The 24,459-nt window shown below is 36.0% G+C and overlaps 1 protein-coding gene across 5 annotated transcripts in view; it reads left to right on the forward strand.

Moving 5' to 3' along the window:
- The window catches only part of TENM2 (teneurin transmembrane protein 2), a 1,770,657-nt gene that overhangs the window by 1,383,437 nt on the left and 362,761 nt on the right, over window positions 1-24,459 (forward strand). For all 5 annotated transcript variants that reach the window (XM_044069584.1, XM_044069586.1, XM_044069585.1 and 2 more), the window contains one exon: window positions 13,005-13,151. In XM_044069584.1, coding sequence (XP_043925519.1) covers window positions 13,005-13,151 — 147 coding nt within the window. The remainder of the gene's footprint in view (window positions 1-13,004; window positions 13,152-24,459) is intronic.

Below are 24,459 nucleotides of genomic sequence, written 5' to 3' on the forward strand. Positions count from 1 at the left end.
AAACTGCATTCGACTATCTTTGAACTACAGCATCCGAGACATTGTAAATAAAGCAAGTTCCCACTGTATAATACATGTTTGTGACTGCCTCTTTTCATTTATTCATTTATTTATTTATGTATTTTTAATTAAATTTGACTGGGTAGGTGGAATTATCTTGGTACCCTTTTCAGCCATGACCTGAGTACAGAAACAAAGGCATTGTAAATAAGAAGTCTGTACATCTCATTTTACTTAGGGCATAAAGATTGTGTAGCACAGCATGGTGGTTCTTCCCAAATAGAAGAGCACAAGTGATGCAAACTGTGCACATACTTATTTATTTTATTTGTTTATTGACATTTGTTAACCGGGTTTGTCCAGCTGGGCTTGTGGCCCATTTTCAGTGGAGACCCGAGGAGAAAAGCTCCAGTAGTACATTTTAAACAAGTACAATTTTAAACAATATTGATATAATAGCAGTTATAGCAAAAAGATTCACATATGTTGGGTTACATGCATAAAGTTAAAGCTGCATTAAAAATAATCTAAGTAACAATTTTACATTGATATAGTTCAATAGGTCAACAATAAAAATGTTTTGTTTGTATAAAATTATGCAAATGCATAGTAGACACATCGGAGAGAGAGATGTAATGAGGTACTAACTATGGTCCTTTTGAGGGTACATAAAGGGAAGGAAGACTAGGTAGGGTCATGGCAAGGGCAGGTTCTGGAATTGAGAAAATAAGCTTTTAGTTCATTTTTAAAGTGTGAGGTGTGGGAGATTGAATGTAAGTCAAGGGGAAGTTTGTTCCAAGCATGGGCAAGGGAGTGTTTGTAGAGTAAATGTAACAGTAGCAGGAATACTACTCACAGCTGAAGGTGCTTTCACCAAACAAGAGAAGAAATAGTTGTAAAAAAGTGTGAAAGCATCCACCACGAATCCGTCAGCAAAACACAAAATGCAGCTAGTCCCAAATAAAGTCCATTGACAATCGTTTGAAAAACAGCAAAAACTTTTATTCAGTAACAAGAAATGAGCGCTTTCGCATAGCCAAGCTATGCTTCTTCAGATATCAATTAAGAATAAAATATCCAGTGCTTATATAGTGCTTTTTGGCGGGCTCATTAAACATACGAATTCCTATTAAACTATTAATTAGTTGTCATAGAAACAAAAAGCAAATTTAAAACAGTGAAAAATATATACATCGCCTAAAACTATGCATTTAAATTATGCACATAGCAATTTAATCATAGATCGTATAATCGATCATCTCAAACAGCAATGGTAGCCTAAAAAACTCCAAACCATCCTAGAACCTCAAATTTTATTTTTAAACTGTGTTATGTAAACCTTCACTCTCATCAAGCGTAACAGCCGTTACTATATCTAGCAAGGCAAAACTGAGTAGAGGGACTCACTACCCTTTAACATGGATTTAGCATTGATAAACATAAAAAACGCTAAATATCATGACTAAAGATACTCACAGACACCACAATGCTGTAACTTACTTTTATGTCATTAAAACATTCCCCGATCCAGAACCTTGGGTATGTTACGGGCCGGTTTTATGTTATGTAAAAAATATATATCCAAAAGCCCTCGTAACTATGCGGAGAGTCACGTGCTTTGGAAGATCTAAAAGATAACTTGAAGAAGACGAAGCTTCTTCTGGGTCCTAGTGCCTAAAACATATCTATCTATGCAGACATTGAGCTATAAATTTTAAATTCCCTGTCAATGTAGCATAAAGCTTAATCGTTTCAATAGACAAAGCATTAATACATGTAAAATACATCACTAAATATTTCCCTTCCATAAATATTAAAAACCTTAGGTTAAGTAACATCGCTCATAAAAAATATATAGGATAAATATGGAAAATATATACATATATATACATGGTAACATGAATATGAAATAATAACAAACTCTATATATTAGCAAATAAACTGCAAAACATCCCAAACATCGAAATGTGACACTCGCTCATATAAACATACTGAGTGACCAAACCTACGTTTTGTAAATAAGAACGTAACAAACCAACACAGGTACAACCACAGAGCAATGTACCTACTATAGGACATCAAGATGTGTGCATGAAAGCACAAACCTTCATGCTGCACTATAAATAACTTGTATTACAAAGGAAAAAATATTGTATATATGGAAACCATAATATAAGAGGTTTCCATATATGGAGAGTAAAGGTACTGAAACATAATACTACAAAAATACTAAATAACACTTCTAAAGTAGGGACAATATCCATACTAAGAAACAGGCTGATGTTTAGTACATGATGCATAATATATAAACCTCAACGAAGTAAATACTGGGGGGTTAAAAGTGCCCTCAAACCATGGCTAAAGAATAGACAATGCCAGACAAGCATATGGAGATTAAAACCATCATAAATAGATAGTAGAATAATTGAAGAACCCTATATATGGAGGGATCAAATAATAAACACCATTAAGCACAAGGCCTGGAGCTCCCTTACTCAATACTACCTACGTTCTAGAAGTACAGGTTTTAAGGGTATGGAGCTATTCAGGCCCGGAGGAAGGTGTGCTGCTAGCTTAAGTATCCAGTGTAACTCGGCCTTTGCTAGCATATGTTCAATATTACCTCCCCTTGCAGTGGATCTAACAATCTGTAGGACCCTAAAAACAAAGCAATGGGAGGGATGATCCTGCGTGTGCCTAGCCAAGGCATTAGTCTCCTCTTGTCTTCTGATTTCATAGAGATGGTCATAAATGCGATCACGCAGTCTCCTTTTGGTTAAGCCTACGTAGAAAGCTGAACAAAAAAGGCAAGTAGCCAAATAGATAACGTTTCTAGTATTGCAATCCGCATAAAATTTAGGTTTAAAAATTATATCCATATGTGGATGCTTAAATTCCTGCATTTTACTTAGGCTATTATACCTAGGGCAATGTAAACATGGATAAGTCCCTTTAGTTACTATACCACCCAGGAGCAAGCCAGTGGGTTTGCTTACATTGGTGATATGTTGGTCATTGCAGAGTTGTTTCTTTAGGTTATCACTGTTTTTATAGCAGAACCTTGGTGTAGAACCCACTATATCCTTGATCTGCTTATTCACAGTGAGAACATTCCAATTTTTTCTGATGATACCTCTAATACTTTCGACTTCATTGGTATACTTAATAACATATTGTAAAGTACTATCACAAGGAGCCAAACCCACATGTATTCTGTTTCTAAATCCATGCGTCGTATGTGATTCACCAGGAGTGACCATATCTATGTCACCAATAATATTCCTTCTGGTATCCCTGACCATCAACATATCATAGCCCCTTTCCTTAAATAAGTACTCTAACATGGTTGATTCCTCCTGTAGATCTTTCATATTCTGACATAGTCTAGATATCCTGATAAACTGACTGGTTACTATCCCACGAAATGTATATGCTGGATGCATGCTATCAGCAGCAAGCAATGCATTTCTCCAGGCAGCTTTTCTAAACAGGGTAGTAGTAATATACCCTTCATCAGTCAACCGTATTGTGACATCTAGGAAGTTTACATGGTAATGCGAACTGTCTACCGTGAACTTTAGAAAATTAGTGGTGGTATGTAGATGTTCCAAAAATGTTGAAAAATCTGAACTAGATCCTTCCCAAATCAGGAGAATGTCATCCACAAATCTTTTATAGTATTTAACTTGACTAAAGGATGTATCACCAAACAGAAACTGCTTCTCCCACCAATAAACTACAAGGTTAGCGTATGTATTGGCACAGGGGGTCCCCATAGCTACCCCCCATGCCTGCAGGAAATACTCATCTCCAAACATGAAGATATTATTATTAAGAACTATATCTAGCAGTTGTGTAACCAGAATGATTCTATCATTGGAGAATTGAGTTTCATTATGCAATAGTTCTCTGATGTATTGAATGCCTACATCATTGGGGATAGAAGTAAAAAGTTTCTCAACATCCATAGTTACAAGTAGATAACATACCCTAGGTTTCTCCAAATGTACACTTTTCAGGGTCTCAAGTAATTGGTAGGTATCCCTAAGGATATTATTACAATTATCTACCACTGGGCGTAAAATACTCTCTAGGAAGGTGGATATATGGGCCGTGACCCAACTCCCTCCTGCTACAATGGGTCTCATGGGAATGGGCCATGTCTCCTTATGAACCTTCGGGAGGCCTTTGAGAATGGGAATAATCGGGTCAGTTTGCAACAAATACTCATACATCTCTATACTGATCTGCCTGCATAGCAGTAGATCATAGATGTTATCCTTAACAGTATTTACAATGGTAGAGACCTGGTGTATAGAGATGCGTGTGTAAGTATTATGATCAGATAACAATTCAAACATACATCTCTTATATTCCTCTGAATCCATTAATACTACCCCCCCCCCTTTATCAGCAGGTTTCACAACCAATTTATCATTACCTTTGAGCCAAGTTAAGGCACAATTTTCTTCTTTATTGAGATTATAAAACCTCCCTTTCCTGCTATGTTTCGAGGAAAACAATACATATAGATCATTTTCACACAAATCCAAAAAACATTGTACCATCGGTTGTAATGGGGGTGAGAAAGTACTTTTTTTCTTAAACACATTTAGTGGTTCAGTTAAATTAGTGTTGCAGTCATTGTTGGCAAATAAGAGCTTAAGACAAACACGTCTACAAAAAAGTCTTAAGTCCAATAGTGTATCTTCTAAAGATGCTCTGGTAGCAGGAATGAAGGAAAGACCTCTGTTGAGAAGGCTGAATACAGCTGGATCAATAGCAACGTTAGAAAAATTAAACACCAAAGTCAATACCTTGTCCTTCTGTTGGGCATATTCCGTTCGACAGAGTATTTGCGTTTTCTTGCTCCCCTGCTGCTGGACCGCCCCCTCCCTTGTGGGGTAAACTTCCGTTAATAGGGTAAAAAAGGGGGATTCTGCATATCTTTCACATTCTTAATTTTGGATATAGCTCCTGTATGGTGATGACTTTGCAGGGCTTCCTGATTTGGTGGTGGTGTGTCCATGCTCTGGATCTCAATGGGGTCCAAGTCCCGAACCCTGTTGGAGACAGATACTGTCTGCACCGTAGGATGGACATCTAAAGATGGTAGTATTGAATCATTGACAGGCTCTAAAGCAACATTGACATGTGCATGATCGGTTGTACTACGAATGGCATTGGCTTGTTCACCCTGATGTCTAGGCCACACAAACACTTGACCATTTTGAAAGTCAATATGGTCTCTCTTTAATTTATGTTGCTTGGTTCTGCTCAACCTTTCACCAAAAGTTTTAACATGTGTTAAAACTGTAAATAATTTCTCATTACAATAATCAGAAGTAAAATTATCAAGGATGTACTGATAAAGAATATCTGTTTTATTCCGAAGTTCAATTTCCAGTGGTGAAAAATAGGACAATAGAAGTCTCACGTAGTCAAACCCTAGATTAATGTTCAGGTCCTGCCATTGTTTTAACAGAGACGGATGGGAGTCCCCATACGTAGGCATGCAGAATACCCGCATGCCTCTGGGGACTACCTTATAATGCAGGCACGCTTCTAGGTGTAGTCTTTGCCACAAGTATCTTTGTAATTGGTAGAGGTTATTCTCTAGCATTCTCAGTTGGTCATGAAACTCTTGTAAATTTTCACCAGTATCAGTAACATTTCTTAAGGTTGGTGCCTCATTCAAATCCAGTGACAATAAAGGGTTAAGATCTTGTACAAACAGACCTGTCCATAAACGAGACGTCTCCCTCGACCCTGGAGTGGAAGCATTCCCAACATGTTGATTATCCATCGTGGGCGTAGAGTAGTATACAAAGAGCAGAGTAAATGTAACAGTAGCAGGAATACTACTCACAGCTGAAGGTGCTTTCACCAAACAAGAGAAGAAATAGTTGTAAAAAAGTGTGAAAGCATCCACCACGAATCCGTCAGCAAAACACAAAATGCAGCTAGTCCCAAATAAAGTCCATTGACAATCGTTTGAAAAACAGCAAAAACTTTTATTCAGTAACAAGAAATGAGCGCTTTCGCATAGCCAAGCTATGCTTCTTCAGATATCAATTAAGAATAAAATATCCAGTGCTTATATAGTGCTTTTTGGCGGGCTCATTAAACATACGAATTCCTATTAAACTATTAATTAGTTGTCATAGAAACAAAAGCAAATTTAAAACAGTGAAAAATATATACATCGCCTAAAACTATGCATTTAAATTATGCACATAGCAATTTAATCATAGATCGTATAATCGATCATCTCAAACAGCAATGGTAGCCTAAAAAACTCCAAACCATCCTAGAACCTCAAATTTTATTTTTAAACTGTGTTATGTAAACCTTCACTCTCATCAAGCGTAACAGCCGTTACTATATCTAGCAAGGCAAAACTGAGTAGAGGGACTCACTACCCTTTAACATGGATTTAGCATTGATAAACATAAAAAACGCTAAATATCATGACTAAAGATACTCACAGACACCACAATGCTGTAACTTACTTTTATGTCATTAAAACATTCCCCGATCCAGAACCTTGGGTATGTTACGGGCCGGTTTTACGTTATGTAAAAAATATATATCCAAAAGCCCTCGTAGCTATGCGGAGAGTCACGTGCTTTGGAAGATCTAAAAGATAACTTGAAGAAGACAAAGCTTCTTCTGGGTCCTAGTGCCTAAAACATATCTATCTATGCAGACATTGAGCTATAAATTTTAAATTCCCTGTCAATGTAGCATAAAGCTTAATCGTTTCAATAGACAAAGCATTAATACATGTAAAATACATCACTAAATATTTCCCTTCCATAAATATTAAAAACCTTAGGTTAAGTAACATCGCTCATAAAAAATATAAAAAATATATAGGATAAATATGGAAAATATATACATATATATACATGGTAACATGAATATGAAATAATAACAAACTCTATATATTAGCAAATAAACTGCAAAACATCCCAAACATCGAAATGTGACACTCGCTCATATAAACATACTGAGTGACCAAACCTACGTTTTGTAAATAAGAACGTAACAAACCAACACAGGTACAACCACAGAGCAATGTACCTACTATAGGACATCAAGATGTGTGCATGAAAGCACAAACCTTCATGCTGCACTATAAATAACTTGTATTACAAAGGAAAAAATATTGTATATATGGAAACCATAATATAAGAGGTTTCCATATATGGAGAGTAAAGGTACTGAAACATAATACTACAAAAATACTAAATAACACTTCTAAAGTAGGGACAATATCCATACTAAGAAACAGGCTGATGTTTAGTACATGATGCATAATATATAAACCTCAACGAAGTAAATACTGGGGGGTTAAAAGTGCCCTCAAACCATGGCTAAAGAATAGACAATGCCAGACAAGCATATGGAGATTAAAACCATCATAAATAGATAGTAGAATAATTGAAGAACCCTATATATGGAGGGATCAAATAATAAACACCATTAAGCACAAGGCCTGGAGCTCCCTTACTCAATACTACCTACGTTCTAGAAGTACAGGTTTTAAGGGTATGGAGCTATTCAGGCCCGGAGGAAGGTGTGCTGCTAGCTTAAGTATCCAGTGTAACTCGGCCTTTGCTAGCATATGTTCAATATTACCTCCCTTGCAGTGGATCTAACAATCTGTAGGACCCTAAAAACAAAGCAATGGGAGGGATGATCCTGCGTGTGCCTAGCCAAGGCATTAGTCTCCTCTTGTCTTCTGATTTCATAGAGATGGTCATAAATGCGATCACGCAGTCTCCTTTTGGTTAAGCCTACGTAGAAAGCTGAACAAAAAAGGCAAGTAGCCAAATAGATAACGTTTCTAGTATTGCAATCCGCATAAAATTTAGGTTTAAAAATTATATCCATATGTGGATGCTTAAATTCCTGCATTTTACTTAGGCTATTACACCTAGGGCAATGTAAACATGGATAAGTCCCTTTAGTTACTATACCACCCAGGAGCAAGCCAGTGGGTTTGCTTACATTGGTGATATGTTGGTCATTGCAGAGTTGTTTCTTTAGGTTATCACTGTTTTTATAGCAGAACCTTGGTGTAGAACCCACTATATCCTTGATCTGCTTATTCACAGTGAGAACATTCCAATTTTTTCTGATGATACCTCTAATACTTTCGACTTCATTGGTATACTTAATAACATATTGTAAAGTACTATCACAAGGAGCCAAACCCACATGTATTCTGTTTCTAAATCCATGCATCGTATGTGATTCACCAGGAGTGACCATATCTATGTCACCAATAATATTCCTTCTGGTATCCCTGACCATCAACATATCATAGCCCCTTTCCTTAAATAAGTACTCTAACATGTGGGACAGAGTCAAATGCTTTACTCATATCCAGGAAAATTCCATCTACCAGTACAATTTTTTCAAGTTTTCTGGTAATCCAGTCATAAAACTAGATAAGATTTGACTGCAACTTCAAACCCATGTTAGTTGTTATCCTTGCCATAGTTTCATCTAGAAATATTACCAGTCTTCTCCCCTCTGGATTTTCCCCAGCAGACATATTTTTAAACAGTTATTTTTCTAGGTCTTTATTGGGTCATCAATGAAACTGCTATTGCAGTCCAATACATTACTCACAAATCATTAGAAATTGCTCAAACAAGTCATACAAAATCACCTTTTTTACAAGGGGGGAAGCCCTCCTGCAAGATTTAACAGCAGCGGGGGAGGAATAAATAACTTGCCTTCCCAGTAACCCAGTCATGCTGACATAGCGAGGCCCTAAAATTAATGGGTATTCAACAAGTCTAGCCTCAACAAATGCATGACTGACAGACTAAAAGGCGTACACTTTCCTTTCTCTGTGACAAAACTGCATTCGACTATCTTTGAACTACAGCATCCGAGACATTGTAAATAAAGCAAGTTCCCACTGTATAATACATGTTTGTGACTGCCTCTTTTCATTTATTCATTTATTTATTTATGTATTTTTAATTAAATTTGACTGGGTAGGTGGAATTATCTTGGTACCCTTTTCAGCCATGACCTGAGTACAGAAACAAAGGCATTGTAAATAAGAAGTCTGTACATCTCATTTTACTTAGGGCATAAAGATTGTGTAGCACAGCATGGTGGTTCTTCCCAAATAGAAGAGCACAAGTGACGCAAACTGTGCACATACTTATTTATTTTATTTGTTTATTGACATTTGTTAACCGGGTTTGTCCAGCTGGGCTTGTGGCCCATTTTCAGTGGAGACCCGAGGAGAAAAGCTCCAGTAGTACATTTTAAACAAGTACAATTTTAAACAATATTGATATAATAGCAGTTATAGCAAAAAGATTCACATATGTTGGGTTACATGCATAAAGTTAAAGCTGCATTAAAAAGAATCTAAGTAACAATTTTACATTGATATAGTTCAATAGGTCAACAATAAAAATGTTTTGTTTGTATAAAATTATGCAAATGCATAGTAGACACATTGGAGAGAGAGGTGTAATGAGGTACTAACTATGGTCCTTTTGAGGGTACATAAAGGGAAGGAAGACTAGGTAGGGTCATGGCAAGGGCAGGTTCTGGAATTGAGAAAATAAGCTTTTAGTTCATTTTTAAAGTGTGAGGTGTGGGAGATTGAATGTAAGTCAAGGGGAAGTTTGTTCCAAGCATGGGCAAGGGAGTGTTTGTAGAGTAGTTTGCCTGCTGACCTTTTTGGGTGGTAGATATCAAGTAATTGTTGGTTAGAAGTACGGAGGGTCTGGGATGGGATGTAGATGGAGACTAAGGAAGATAGAGATGGACAGAAGGAGGGTTTATAAAGAATAGAGTGTAGCATATGAAATTGATAAGATAGCAGAAAGTGGGAAAGTTCAAGCCATTGAAGAGAGTTTAAAGAAATGCAGTGGTGTGAGTTGTATGGGAAGTTAGTAATGAATCTGGCGATTTTATGGTAAGTCTGTTGGAGTTTGTTTAGAGTAGAGGCCTGGATATTGGTAAGAACTGGGGTGGCGTATAACAGGGAGGGGAGGTGGAGTGCCTGGCCCAGGGTAAGTCTAGATTCAGGGGTTAGGATATTTTTGTTCCGATATAGCAGACCTAGTTTCTGGTTTATTTTTTTTTATACATTGGAGTATGTGTAGGTTGAATTTATTGTACTCATGTAACAAAATTTTGTAGTAGTGTTACAAACCATCCATTGTAAATGAAATGATATTTCTTTAAGTTAAGTAAATATTTCTCTTAGTCTTTAGCAGTTTCTTCAAGACTAGAAAGATGCCTAGCTGTATTAGTGACAGCAGACATATTTAACGAACTGCTGAATATAATATAGGCTGACAGAAGCCAAGTCAGAGAACATTTGCCTTTTGTGATAGATGTCTAGATGTCCACAGCAGTAGTTCATATGAATCAACTATACTGAAACAAGAGAAAGATGCCAAAAGAGACAACCTCCCATGAGGATAAAACTGAGTTAAATGTATATGTTGAACATTTGATTAAAACCAATAAGACTTTGTTTTGTGTCGAAGACCTTGCTTTATTTACGTATCTATGCAGTAAATGTCATTATTTTTTAATGACTGTTGTGGTATAAGCTGCCATAATCTTTCACGGTACTTTTACAGCTACTTATATCAAAGTGGGGGTGGTAACTGCCTTCTGAAAAGAGGGAAAGCGAGAGGAACAGAAAAACTCAAACTGCAAAATAAGGTTGATTTCTAGTTTGGCCCTAGGCTTGTGTTGTGCTTTTAGTATATTCTAATAACTATATCTATATTTAGTTCACTACTGTGTATATTTCATTATTTGTGGTTCTGTATATAACTGCATGTTTGTTGGTGTCTTTTGGTCAAGATGGTGACTGAAAATGGTCTAGTGTTTAGGATCAGTTCCTTTACCAGATTAGCAAAGAAAATTATTAACCATAAGTATGTACCGTTCTTCATCTATTTAGAAAAGTACAGTGGCTTTACTTTTTTGTGTCATGTAGCTTATTTTGGCTCTTAGGAGTGAGTTATTAGTCAAACAGAATGACCAGATTGCAAATAAAATGCATGCACATACAATGGTGACCTATCAAAAGCACTTTCTTGAAACTCAATCTTTTAAATAATAATACATAAAAAGTCAGAGTTCCTGAAAAAAAATCCCAGTCAGTTTAAGTTTTTTTTTTTTTCACTAGGTGGGGGGTGCCTCCATGCCCATAGCACCCTGGTGACTTAAATATGACAACTCCAAGAATACACAATGACCAGGAAAAGTGAAACTACTTAGCCCTGTTTTCTGTGATCTCGCTGCTGTCAATGACCTGCTAATATACTACCCATCAATGTGCATGTTATTCAATCATTTTAATTCGAATAACATACACTTGCCAAAACTACAGTTCACCAATGTCACAATGACCCATATATGTGCAAGTGCATGTGATTGTCTCTCCATGTATGTAAAAGAGGGAGAGAGAGAGAGCAAGAGAGTTAATGTATTTGTTGTTGAAAGGGCACTACTCCAGCTACAAATGCACTGGCAAGTGCAGGAACCCATAATCTGAATTCTCAATAAATCAGAAGAAGTTAACCAGTTCTGGTTTAATATTCATTCACAATGGCAGTAATTAATACATTTGATAAGTAGCAATGGGACTAAAACAGCTGTCCCACCAGAAGTAGTTCATAATAAATATTATCTGCAGTGTAACAGAAGGAAATTGATTTCCTTCAGAACAAATCTTTGTGTTATAGACAAGTTATTTCCATTAATACACACTTTTCATATGCAGTACATATCAGAAGTGTGCATAAGAGTGGAAGTTAAAATCCTGATTACCTCCTTTCCTAACATTTGCAAAACGTTGTTAGTTATCTTGTGTGGTAATACTGAGTTTTATTGTGATAGCAGAATGAATTTGAGTGCTTGCATCTTTATATTTTTTTCTTTGTTACCGCTGTTAAGACTAAAACAGGCAGCCAACATAAGCATGTTTCACTTAGCATGTGCTTTCCAGAGCACATTTACACCCACTTAATTGAATAAACATACCTGTTTAAGTACTGTTACCAGCAAATATTTAAAAAAGTAGTTTTACAATTTAAAGCACTAACATTATTTATTGCCTAATTGCAATTCCTGTTTCATCTGCTTCATGCACGGAATAAAACATATATTTGTGAAGACCTTCACCTTGCGGTGACATATCTCATTAATCCCCATGAGTGTGTAAGGCTAGGCCACTATAATGTTCTCCTTCATAATGAATAGCTGAGGCTAAGCCTGGTATGAGGCATGTGCATTCCTCTGGGCTACTCTGAACATTATATGAGGTGTATAGCCTTAGTTATTTCAGTCCTTGATGAAATATTACAGGTTCCCTTCATTTCATCAATTAACCAGTTTGTCAAACTCCATATGGTCGAGACCATATGATTGACAGTTTAGTTTGTTGAACCATTCTAACTGAGATTTCCGTACAGGGAGAATTGTGGAATTTGCCCATTTTCCCCCTTGTAGTGTGACCTTGAAGTTGGTATATATAATTACCAATGGGTGTGGGGGGACCCCCTGCACAAACATTGTTTGTATTGTTTGCAGGTTTTGTTTGGTTTCTTTTAGTTGATCATTGAACTAAATTGTTGATCATATGGCCACAACCATCTGGTTAATCGATCAACTGAAATGGATCCCATATTACATATAGTAAAGGTACTGAAGGAAACCACTTAATTTATATTGCTCATGGTTAGGCTATAATGAATGAATACTTTAACTTGATACCTATCTTAATAAAAAAAATAAACTCACTTCTTTTCATGCCACATACTGTTGCTTGCTCATAACTTATCAAAGAACATCAGTGTTTGTTTGCAAAAAAAAACAATGATGGGACGCCTGCTTCAGAGACTGTTTCTGTTCATGCTGCTTTATTTTACTTTGATATGTCTGGAATGTCTATATTTTGTTGTTCTCTGTCGTGACCTGTTTATTTTCCCCTATAACAGATGGCTGCCCTGATTTGTGTAATGGGAATGGAAGATGCATGCTTGGTCAGAACAGCTGGCATTGTGTCTGTCATACTGGCTGGAGAGGACCTGGATGCAATGTTGCCATGGAAACCTCTTGCACAGATAATAAGGATAATGAAGGAGGTGAGCAAAATTCTTTCTGCCCTTTCGTTCTTAAAGTAATGAGGGCTTTGGGGATTTAGGCATGAACTGAAGAGAATGCTTACATACACTTATAGTAGTTTGGTGCCTCTAGCTGCTTTAGAATAGTCAGCTGAATATATTTTGGGTTGAACTTGCAAACTAATCTTTCATTTTTATTTTCAATTGCCACTGTAGAATCACATCATTTATTTTCATAAAAATCTAAGTCATCTTATCTGCCATTTTTGTGGTTAGTTCCTTGCTCAGCTTACCGCAGCACTAATGTAGATAGTATCTGCATAAAAGAAAAAGAAAAAAAATGAAAACACCGTTTCTTCCTGCATCTTACGGTTTGTATGTGTATGTTTATGCAAATGTGCATGTTTATGTGTATGTACTAGTCACTAGCTCACTAGCTTCACTGCTTCCTGACTCTTACAGTCTGCCTTGTTGATGATTTCAAAGATATGCACATTTCGGACCAGACGTGGTCATTTCTGCACTTTGTGTGTCTAGCATTTCAGGCTTTGTTATGATGTAACATCAGAAGCCAGAGAGAAGTTTTACAGATGCTAACAGTATCCGGCTATATTATTATTTATAGACCTGGACACTTAAAGATGTGAGTTGCTTTGTTTGTGCTGTGCATCTCTAGTAAATTTGCATTCACAGCCAGTGTTAAGAACCACAATGAGAAAGGAGCTACACTGTCTGTCTTTGTTTACAGAGTGCTGCACGTAAATGGCACAACATGTTAATACTTGTTCACTGCTGTGCAGCAACACATGCATGCATAGCACTCATTATCTTTACATTTTTAATTAGATAACATTAATAACATTTATATCTTTATATATTTCTCTGTATATGCATTTGAAGGGACAAAAAGTACTTACTCATAAAGACTTGAAGTCACTTTCCAAATATATGAGTAGGACAAAGTTACCAGCTTAAGTCTTAGGAAAGCTGTTTCCCAGATGTAATCACAAACAAGAATTTTAAAAACTTCATTATGAGCTTTTTCTCTCTCCTTGCTATTTAAAATATATTTTGCAGAGGGAACAGCTGTGAGTAACTGGAAGAAAGCCATCATTATAACACAATGTGAAAATAAGAGAAATTGTTATAATCCTAGAAATTACAGGCCGATAAAGGTTTTTGTCAGAATCTAGTAAAATAATAGAGAGGCTTATCCTGAGTACCTTGCAGAAGGAACTGGAAGCCTTAACATTCTTTAATATGTATCAACATGATTACAAAGATGGTATGTGCATGGTTACAATATTTTTATAAAATCATTTTGCATTGCTAAAGGATCGCAGGTTTATTTCATTTTTATAGACTTCTCAAAAAGGTTTGTCACTGTGAATCATAACTGTCCAATCGTGAAGCTCTAGAGCTTAAGTTTACTAAATAATCTTATAGCTTACATTTCAAATTGGTTTTAAGATGGGCAGTAGTGTATAGAACTAGAATGCCACTACAGTTACTAGTGCCCCATTGCTAAAGGTATATCCCAGAGTTCAGCCTCTGAACTACAACTGTTGCACATTCATAGGCAAATACTAGGTTATCAGTGTGTAAACTATTAGAAGCCTAGCTAATCACCAGAGGCCAGAATCAAACCCTATACCTTGTATCTGTGAAGTAAACACCTCAGCCATTATGTCAACCCCTATCCTACTTGACAGACAGAAGACAAGATGAGTATGACATCTGTGTGAGTTATGCCAGTGCCATTAGAATGAGAAGTATTGTAAGCAGGTAATCAGAATTATAGCTTGATCATGGTCATAACTTAGACCAAGAAAATGTACTTTGGAATAATTAACTGAAGGACTGCACAAACTGGGGTAAGCATCTGTTAAATATCATAGGTCTTAACTAAATGTACATTACTGTAGAACAGCAGAGAGTGGAAAGGGTACAGGCATACAAAGACCTGAGCATCCCGTCAGAACAGTCCTTATCTGTCAAGCTTCATACAGATAATGTATGCAGGGCAGTTGTATAACTTAGGGTATATGCTCAGATGGCATTTGATATCATGAAGACTGAAGACCATTTTAAAACTGTATTGTTTTTCTTGATAGAACTAAATTACAGTTTGTCAATCTATTGTGTGCTTCATTTACAAAGAAATGTGAGACTATGAAAAAAAGGATTCAGAGAATAAAAAAGGAATGTACAGGGAAGGAATGGTCTGAGATAAAAAGGTAGACCAAAAGTGATAAAAGGAAAGTTTGGAGTGAATTAATTAATGTTAATAATTCCTCCACTGATGATTACTGTTAGAATGTTAATCATAAATCTACGCAAAAGAAGGAAAAACAGTAACATAATGTCCTGGTCTTCAGAAACAGTAGTCATCTTATGAAACTCTTAACTAGAGGACATAAGGACCAGTAAAAACATGAAGACTTTCAAGAGAAACATAAATATTTCAGACATAATTGTTTCAGATTTTAGTACACTTATGTTTCAATTCTTTCCTTCTTCACTTCTGGCAAGTATCCTTTTGTTCAAATCATTAAAATAGCTGAGTAGCCAAAATTCTGCCAGAGGTCATTGCAACAGCCTTTCTTCACCCAGTTCCAATATATAGTGATCATGGAGCTAATTAAGATAAGTAGCAGGGTATAGGAAACACAGCCCACTGCCTACAAGGGGCCATTTTTAACAGCTTTCCAAATTTGTCAATATTTTATCTGTTGTTGGCTATTAAAATAGTGGCTATAAGATAGATAGGTTCATGGGTAAGTACTAGACAATTAATCTGTAGACCATTAAAAGCCTAGCCAAAAATCCCTATCCAAAAGTACCCTCTAGCCACAAGGAGGACACAACATGATAGACTAGGGGAGAATTTGAGGTTGCACATCAAATTATCTAGACCTAACTTGAAGATGGCAAGGGTGCTTCTCTGCTTGGAAGTTTGTTTCAGAGGTAAGGGATACATTGGGATATGAATCCATCATGCAAACATGTGTTATTTATCTGCTGCAGAAGGTTTAGTTCTTTTTAACCAGATATGACAATAGCACCACATTTAAAACACTTTTTATACTAATAAATGTATTCAGTCCTGTTTTTTATTTTTTATTGAATTTCAATAATATCACAAACATAAAATAATAAATATTTGCAATACATCAAAGTCTATTGTTAAAATCACATCACCATTTGCATTTCTGTAATACAGTATTTACTGTTGTTTATCACTGATTCTCATTTCTTGCCATACTTCATTCAATAAAGAATTCAAAGTAGTCTGATACTTAAAATCAGGGATTCTTTTCTTACGTCTTAATTTTATAATCCATCATTTCTGGAAAAACCTGCATTCAAAGTTAACTTCCAAAATAATTTTTAATACTTTAAAATGGAATCTATATCTTCTCACTGTATATTATCATATTCCAAAAAATAAATAATAATACTAATACTAATACTTCTACTAATAATAATAATAAAAGGAAACTTTTTGAAATTGGGGCGGCTCAAAGTGTACTTAGTGCATTCTTAGAATGTTTTCTTTTAATCTCATATGTATGTGAATAAATGATTTGCCCCAGTTTCCTACTTGATTTTCCCATACAGAAACTGGGACATTTGGTATGCCTAACTAAATAAACAGAATATTGGTATCACAAGAAAAATCCCCTTTTACAGCACATGCTCTGTCTAGATATGATTAAAATATATTTTCCCTCATTTATAAACCTAACATTTTGGCAGATATTACATTTTATCATTCCATTCTTTTTTAGTACTTTCTGTTGAAGCATGTTTGTTTTCTAACAACTGTTTAAAAATAGTAGCTTTTAATTAACAAATATTAGAATATTACATACTGCTTTATATTCATTCTTATTCCCCATAAAAATCTTCCAGTTGTCCTAGAAAACATTTTTTATGCTGCAATTATCCAGACAATACCCAAGAAATATAACTGTATTAAATATTTTCTCGGTTTGGTTCTGTAATTATAGATGTTCTGCCTGAGCAATGCACTGTTAATAATTTAATCCAGAAATAATCTCTTATACCCTCTGTCTACATTTTGTCAAATGTTTAACTTATTTTAGAAAAAATGCTTGCACAATAGTAAACCCCACCAACCTTCTAACTTGGTTACAATTAAGACAAATTATATTTCTCTTAGCAAGTAGTGAGTGGTGGATATCCTAATGCCAATAGTTATTAACAAAGGTGCTCTTTCTAAAAAACATTTGATTTAAAACAATAAATAAGGGAGGAAAAGTCACATTGCTATCAATGGACACTGTGAGAAATCCTACAGGATTTTGAAATTTTCTTGCAAAAGCTCTTCCTTATGTTCTTGAGGTAGGGTCTGCTTAGTAAATTGGCAGCAAGCATTTGCCTACCTGATCTGTACTGAACTATTAATTAATGCATAGGGAGATTCGGCAAAGCTTTCTCGGTCTAGGCAGCACTTTCTGATTTCTTAAATATAATCTACAGTGATTGATGATCTGTCTTGTGCAGTACTGATTTATCTTCTCTTGTATCATTCCCGATCCTAATTCATACTGCTTGACATTCACTTTTAGTACAGCTTTAGACATAACAACATTCTTTAGAGCTGTCTTGTTAATCACCCAATTCTTCAGTAGCTTAATTTTTTCCTGTAAATGTAATCAATCCCGTGTCGCATCATGTACTAGAAGCTTCCTTAATTATAGTGACTGCTAACAGCTTAGGGAAGAACATGGGAAATGCTATACCATTCCCATGAATTGCTTGTGGGAAATACATGTGTTCTGGCTTTGGCATAAGCTTAATGGTTCTCACTGTAACAGCATATTTTTGACTAAAGAACGTGACCAATAGATATGCAAGAACTTATAGTATCTAACAGCTGTTCTTATTCAGTTTCATACTATACTGCTACAGATTGTTCAATATCTTCATCAGCTTCAAGTCATGTTGCTTTTTAGTATAGCCAACCTTTTACCTCCAGAATTAGAGGCAAAGCAAAAGATAATTAGGAAAATGCCACAAATTGAGAACACTTTTTAAATATTAGTATTGTTAACTCAGAACTTCTCAAAATTACAATTTTAGGAGTGAAACAGCAAATCTTTGAGCCAAAAATTGGGACAAGCATAACTTTCATGGACTGTTGAGAGGTATGCAATTTTATACTCACCTCATACTGGTGAATTTTCTGTTTTATTATCTATGCCATCAAAGTATAAAGTATTTTACATGTTGGTCACACCTATTTTGAAGTACCTTTGGTGCAGATGAAGTATGGAAGATTTTTCTTACAGAACTATCTTCCCAGTAGGAAACTGAACGCACAAAGCTTTGAAATGTCTTAATCTAACCTGATTTTCTAGAAACACTGGTGGACATTATGGAGTTTTGGCATTGGATATTGCTGACACAACCTGTTTAAATGTAAATGAGTGGTTTGTGGTGTTCTCTGTTAATCATTTTGTTTATATTTTGAAGATAAATGTAGATTCTAAGCCTCATTTGCTTCACAACCATAACCACATTCTTAGCCTATTCATTTGGATTTATGTGTATAATAATAGTACGTTTTTCCCTGCATCGTACAAGTGGCAAATAAATCAGAAAACAAACCTACATACCTTTTGCAAAGTATCACATGCTTCTGATTCTGTAGCTTTGTAATTAATCTGCTGTTTGCACCTTATGAAATGCTTATTTAGTTCTCAAGAAGACAAAACGACATCTTTACCTTCAGTGTTAAAATAAATTCTCTGGAAATGCTGGGATGTAACATTTCTGGAACTACTCATGATGCTGTCTCAATGAGTATGCAAATTCTTCTGGACCTATACAAATGAGCGGATATATTTGGTTATGTTGTTCTACTGCACTTTCTAAAGTTGCAGTTTCAAAAAAAGTAAATTATAACTTTTATATGGAAATATTTTAAGCAGAATCTAACCTACTGGCTTTACTTTATGCACAAAATATGTCAATAAAGTACACACAAATTTATACACACTGACTTATAGCAGCTTCATTGCTTTAAATGTAGACTGTGGCAAATTATTACATTCTGCTCCTGTATTTAGTTAATACATTTCCCTTTAATAAGTGTTTCACTCCAGCAACTATTCCTAATGTTTTCTGTGCATGTTAACTCTATGTGCCCTGCATTTCCATAGGGCTCAAAAACTTTTCTTTTTTCCCTTATTTTTACATTTAATAAACTACAAACTTTGTGCAACACTTTTTTTGCCACCACATAGCCTGCAATACTTGAGGTTTTAATTTGAATACTATGGCTTTTAAGAGGTGCCATCTTGGATGACTCAGGGTTTATGTCTCATTTAATATTACTTTCAGTCTCCATTTTAATCTTTCCCATTTCCATTTCCTCTGTAAGCCCATTCAACTATAAACTCATAATTCAAATTGCTTTGCACACATCCAAAACTTTTTCTAAAGTTATTTTTAGTTCTGTCAGCAGTCTTTCTCCTACTTGATCATTTTAATGCTCCAGCTGTTCTACCTCTGACCATTTAATTTTGCATCTTATTAGACTCATGTTCTTTAACTCTCTCCTTTAGTTCAAGTGCATAAGTATGTATAGTTTCTTGAAGAAAAGAAATAAACTGCAGCTTTTTCTTTGTCACACAGTATAATTTAAATGTCTCTCTCATAACTGCTAATGTGTATATCTCCTCTTCCTTGAAATTAGACATATATAGCACTTGTTGACTTTGTCTCCTGTGACATATAGGAATGTTGCAATCTGAATAGGTGTAGCTTCTGTGCAAGTCCACTCACAATAAAATATATCTTAAATTTCTGGATGTAAATCTACCACTTTTTTGACAAGTCAATTTGCAGCCTGAGAGGTGGTAGTCATAGTATAGTCATCTTGAAAATGTATACTGATGTTTGTATTAATTATAAATAATGATAGAAATTGGTGGTTCAGTATTTTTGTAAAAGAAAAAAGTGATTTAAGTAGCATAGCATTATTATACAAAATAGAAACAGCAGGATTATTAGTGCAGCTTTGAGAATTTAAAACATAGTGGTAACTCACTGAACTAGTACTGAATATGGCTGTGATCCCAAAGAATATCTCAGAGATGAAAATATGATTCTGTAGATTATGCAAGTTTTCTGTGGTCAAACAATAAACCTGGTACTCTGGGGATTTAATTTTATTTCTGACATGATGTAAAAATATTTTAAAAATTGCATTGTAATGGCAGGGTAATGAGGCATTTCACAAGCATTGTGTCCATTTACAAAATCTGTACAACAGTTTCTGGCTGATGAATGAACACATGGCATCATAGCTCAAAACCTTCCATTTCCAAAATGAGGAACACTAACCTTCAGAATGTGGAACAAACAGGCAAAATGTGGAACACATAAAAATGGCTTACTAACAACTTCAACTAGGAAGGTCATAGGGATGTTAAAATATGTTGGATTTACTTACAAAAAAAGTTCCATTAATGAATTAACATGATTCAGTTCTAATTACCATGGCTATCAGTTAAAAAATTCCTAACACTGAATGTGTGACAGGCCCTTTCAATGTGGAACTTTGAGGAACATGAACTTTTTAAAACTAAAATGAGGTACGTTCCGCATAATGAGGTACACTTGAGAGGTATGCATGGGATGTGTCTTACTTATTCAGAATGCCTGTTATTGAAGTTATAAATTTTGTGGAACAGTCAATTGAAGCAGAAGTATTTTTTCTATTTCTGTCCAGCATAATAAAAAATAAAAGCTATTAGAATGTGCATATAAAGTTGTGCTGTCTCTTCAGGTATAAAAGACCTTGCTGAAACCGTTTTTGATTTAGAGACAGCAGACATGCTAAATGCTAACAAAGCATTCTGTGGGAGTGGTTTATGCTAATTAGCTATGCGCTATCCTCCAGAAAGGCCCATGATAAAGCATTTACATAGCTGAGAAGTTCATGTTCACCTATTGTGCTACAGGTAAATGGGAGGTTTAGTCGACAAGTAGTGTTGGGGGTTGTGTGCGAGTGCATTTGGGAGCGTATTTCTGCCTATGAAGTCACAGTAGGGGGGGATAGTTATGGGGTAGGATAGGTTTGTGTGTGTGTGTGTGTGTGTGTGTGTGTGTGTGTGTGTGTGTGTGTGTGTGTGTGTTTGAATGTGTGGGTGTGGGGGGAGGGTTGTTATACCTCCATACTACCCTAGACTAATGAACAAATTCTACAGCAATGTTGGGGAGACATGAGACACCAGAAATAACTCCTTTTATTGTTCGTTAAAGGAATTTGCAAAAAATGTAAAGCTTTTCAGCATGAAAGATGTGGAATGGAAGGAACACTAAACACCAGTATAACTTTGTATAGTATGCCTTAAAGGCATGTAAAAAAGAATGTAAAGCTTTATAAGTTGAAAGACATGCGGCAGGGAGACACTATACACCAAGAACACCAGGGTTACCCCATATAGTGCGCACTAAAGGCACTAAAAAGATTTGAAGCCTGTTCCCCTACCAGTTACATGGGGGATATTATTCCAGGTGTACCACCACTAGACAACAGAGGTAAAAATGTAAAGTAGAAAGGGGAGGATTCAAACCCTGCACCCTTGAAATAAATATATATATATATATATATATATATATATATATATATATATATATATATATGAGTCCATCAGTTACAAAGGAGAGGACACCTAGAGAAGCAATAGCAGGAATATCCTGTAAAATTAGGGACAGTTATGTGGGATTGGAGTAAGTCCATGTGCAGGAAGCCTTCAAGTCAAATTCAGAAGGAATACTAGATGACACCAGGGAGAATGTTTGAAATGTGATTTTGAGTCACTTAAAAATTTAATTGAACAACAGATCCTGCAGTGCAATGCAGTTTCTTCACAGTAAGAAGTATGAGGCTGTAATGTCTGGCACAGGTTCATAGTTTACAGGGTCATAGGTTCATACTAAGTACTAGGCCAGCTGCCTTTGTGGGCCATTTTAAGCCAAGCCAATTTCCCTTTTTGTGCTTGAAATGACCTGTCCCATTTGGTTATAGAGCAGCCTTACCCATCCCATGGTCAATAATTATATATTACCTCCAATGAGAATAACTGGGATCATACCATAGATCATTTGGGGGAACCCGTGCCTGGGATAAAGCATTTAGGAGCTGCATCTGTTCATTGGTAGTACAGAGCCACAGTCCTGGTGTAAATTTTCTGGTTTGCATACATAGAATCAATTCAATATGGATAGGGATGAACTTTGTTTTGTGTAGATAGGGAGTCTGTTCCACAGCAGCAATATCCTCTGTGAGATATTCCTGTCCCACCAAAAAGTTCCATTGGTGATGCAGAAGAGGTTTAGATCCCTAGGCCACTTGGTGTTCCTGATGCTATTTGACTTGATGATGTATAGTAAATCCAACAGTATTGGGTCAGAGTATATCTTGTATGCCGGACATAGGTCACCTCTTGTCAGTCTGTATGATATCGAGTATATTCTGTGTATTAAGTGGAGTTAACAGGGTTTGGTGGGGATTTGAAGCTTACATTTGATATACTAACTGATGAGTTACCAATGTGGGCTAATACTGTTTTTTCCTGCTTTGAGTCGGTCCATGTAGGATGGGTTGTTTATGCCTTTTATCCATTTAGTGAGGTATCTCTGTCGGTATTCCATTTGTTGCATGTGTTTGGACAGATACATGCCAAAGGGCTCATTATATTTAATGGTTGGCCTAATGAGGCTTGGTAAAGGGGAACAGTGACATTCCTATCTCCATACAAAAACCCCTTTGTTTATTAGCTGTGCAATATAGAAGGACGTTCTTACAACAATGGACCCATGCTGGTAAAAAGTTAGGTCACTGTCCACAGGAGTTCTCAAATCTTGAACAACTGGGTCAACTCTTAGGACTGTATTGTTACTGTGGTAGTTCCCTAGGATAGATGACTTCCCAAAGGATAAAATAATGCATTTTTTGACATTTAGCTTCAGTCCATGATTATGGCATCAGTTATTTATTAGGGACAAACCTCCCTTCAGGATGGCTAAGTCATTTGTGGATCCAATGACTATTCCCAGCTTGCATTCATCTGCAGACTTAGCCAGATCCCTTTGGAATTGGCTTTTACTTCAGAAAAAAAGGTGCCAACACAGACTCATTGGGGAATACACTGGTGACTGGTCTCTTTGTGGAAGTAACTTCTACTATTTTGATTTCCTGCATCCTATCTGTGAGCCAGTTGGCAATCCAGTGGTTGACATAGTGTTTTATTCACAGTTTATTTAGCTTTTCTAGTATGCCTGAGTGGGGAATTGCATCAAGTCCAAGCATGTGGTGTGTACCATTTTGTCTTCATCCATTGCTTTGCTGACCTTTTCAAAAAATCCACCAGCGTGAGTAAGCGTGACCTGCACTTGATGAATCTAAAGTGAGATGGGTCTAGTTTTTGGACGTTCCCTATGTCTTGATTGATTAGTACCATAAAACGTCTTTCCATGGCATTGCATATGAGTCTGGTTGGACTTATGGCTCTGTATTTGCCTGGGTCTGTGAAAGGTCCTCCCTTATTCAGTGGAATGACTGTAGGTCACCCTCTGTAAATATTGTAAACAGCTTTTGACTTTTAACTGTGTGAATTTGTTAAAATGTACACGCATGATATTTTTTCACAATGGGCAGTATTGCTCATGCTTTGTATTATTTGATATGTATTTGTACTTGTACTTTTTATTTTTATTGGACTGTTATCTTTACTGTAATCTGTTTCATGGAGCTTTTCTCCCCAGGCCTCGACTGAAAATGGGCTCTCTGGGCCCAATGGACTTCCCCAGTAATCAAACTGGAAATAAATAATAATAAATAATAAATAAGGTATTTTCCATTCACTTCATACAAAACCTGTATGGAGGATGAGATTAAACACTGTTGTTAGGGGTGTGGATAATTTGTGCTTCATGCTATTTAAGATGCATTCAGGAATATTGTCAGGACCCATCAATGCAGTATTTTCAGCTTTGAATAGCACTTTTAAGACTTGGTCTTGTGTGACAGTTGGAGGTGAGCCAGTTTCAAGTATATCTTGAGGGAGAGATGAAGGGGAGAGAGGGTAAAATTAGAGGTAAATTTATCAGCCAGGGGGTCCACTACATCTTCAGCCTCAGGGTAGGTAACATAATTTGCAATCAGCTCGGCATGCTGCTACATTGTGCTTTTGAGATTACGAAGATAACTAAAAAATGCCTTGTGATTATCATTGGATTGGTTAGCTATCTTAGCCTTAAACTTGGCTTTGGTAGATTTTATTAAGCT

This window comes from Protopterus annectens, chromosome 4.part0, assembly GCF_019279795.1.
Source record: "Protopterus annectens isolate FY-2018-M chromosome 4.part0, PAN1.0, whole genome shotgun sequence".
Classification (NCBI taxonomy): domain Eukaryota; kingdom Metazoa; phylum Chordata; order Ceratodontiformes; family Protopteridae; genus Protopterus; species Protopterus annectens.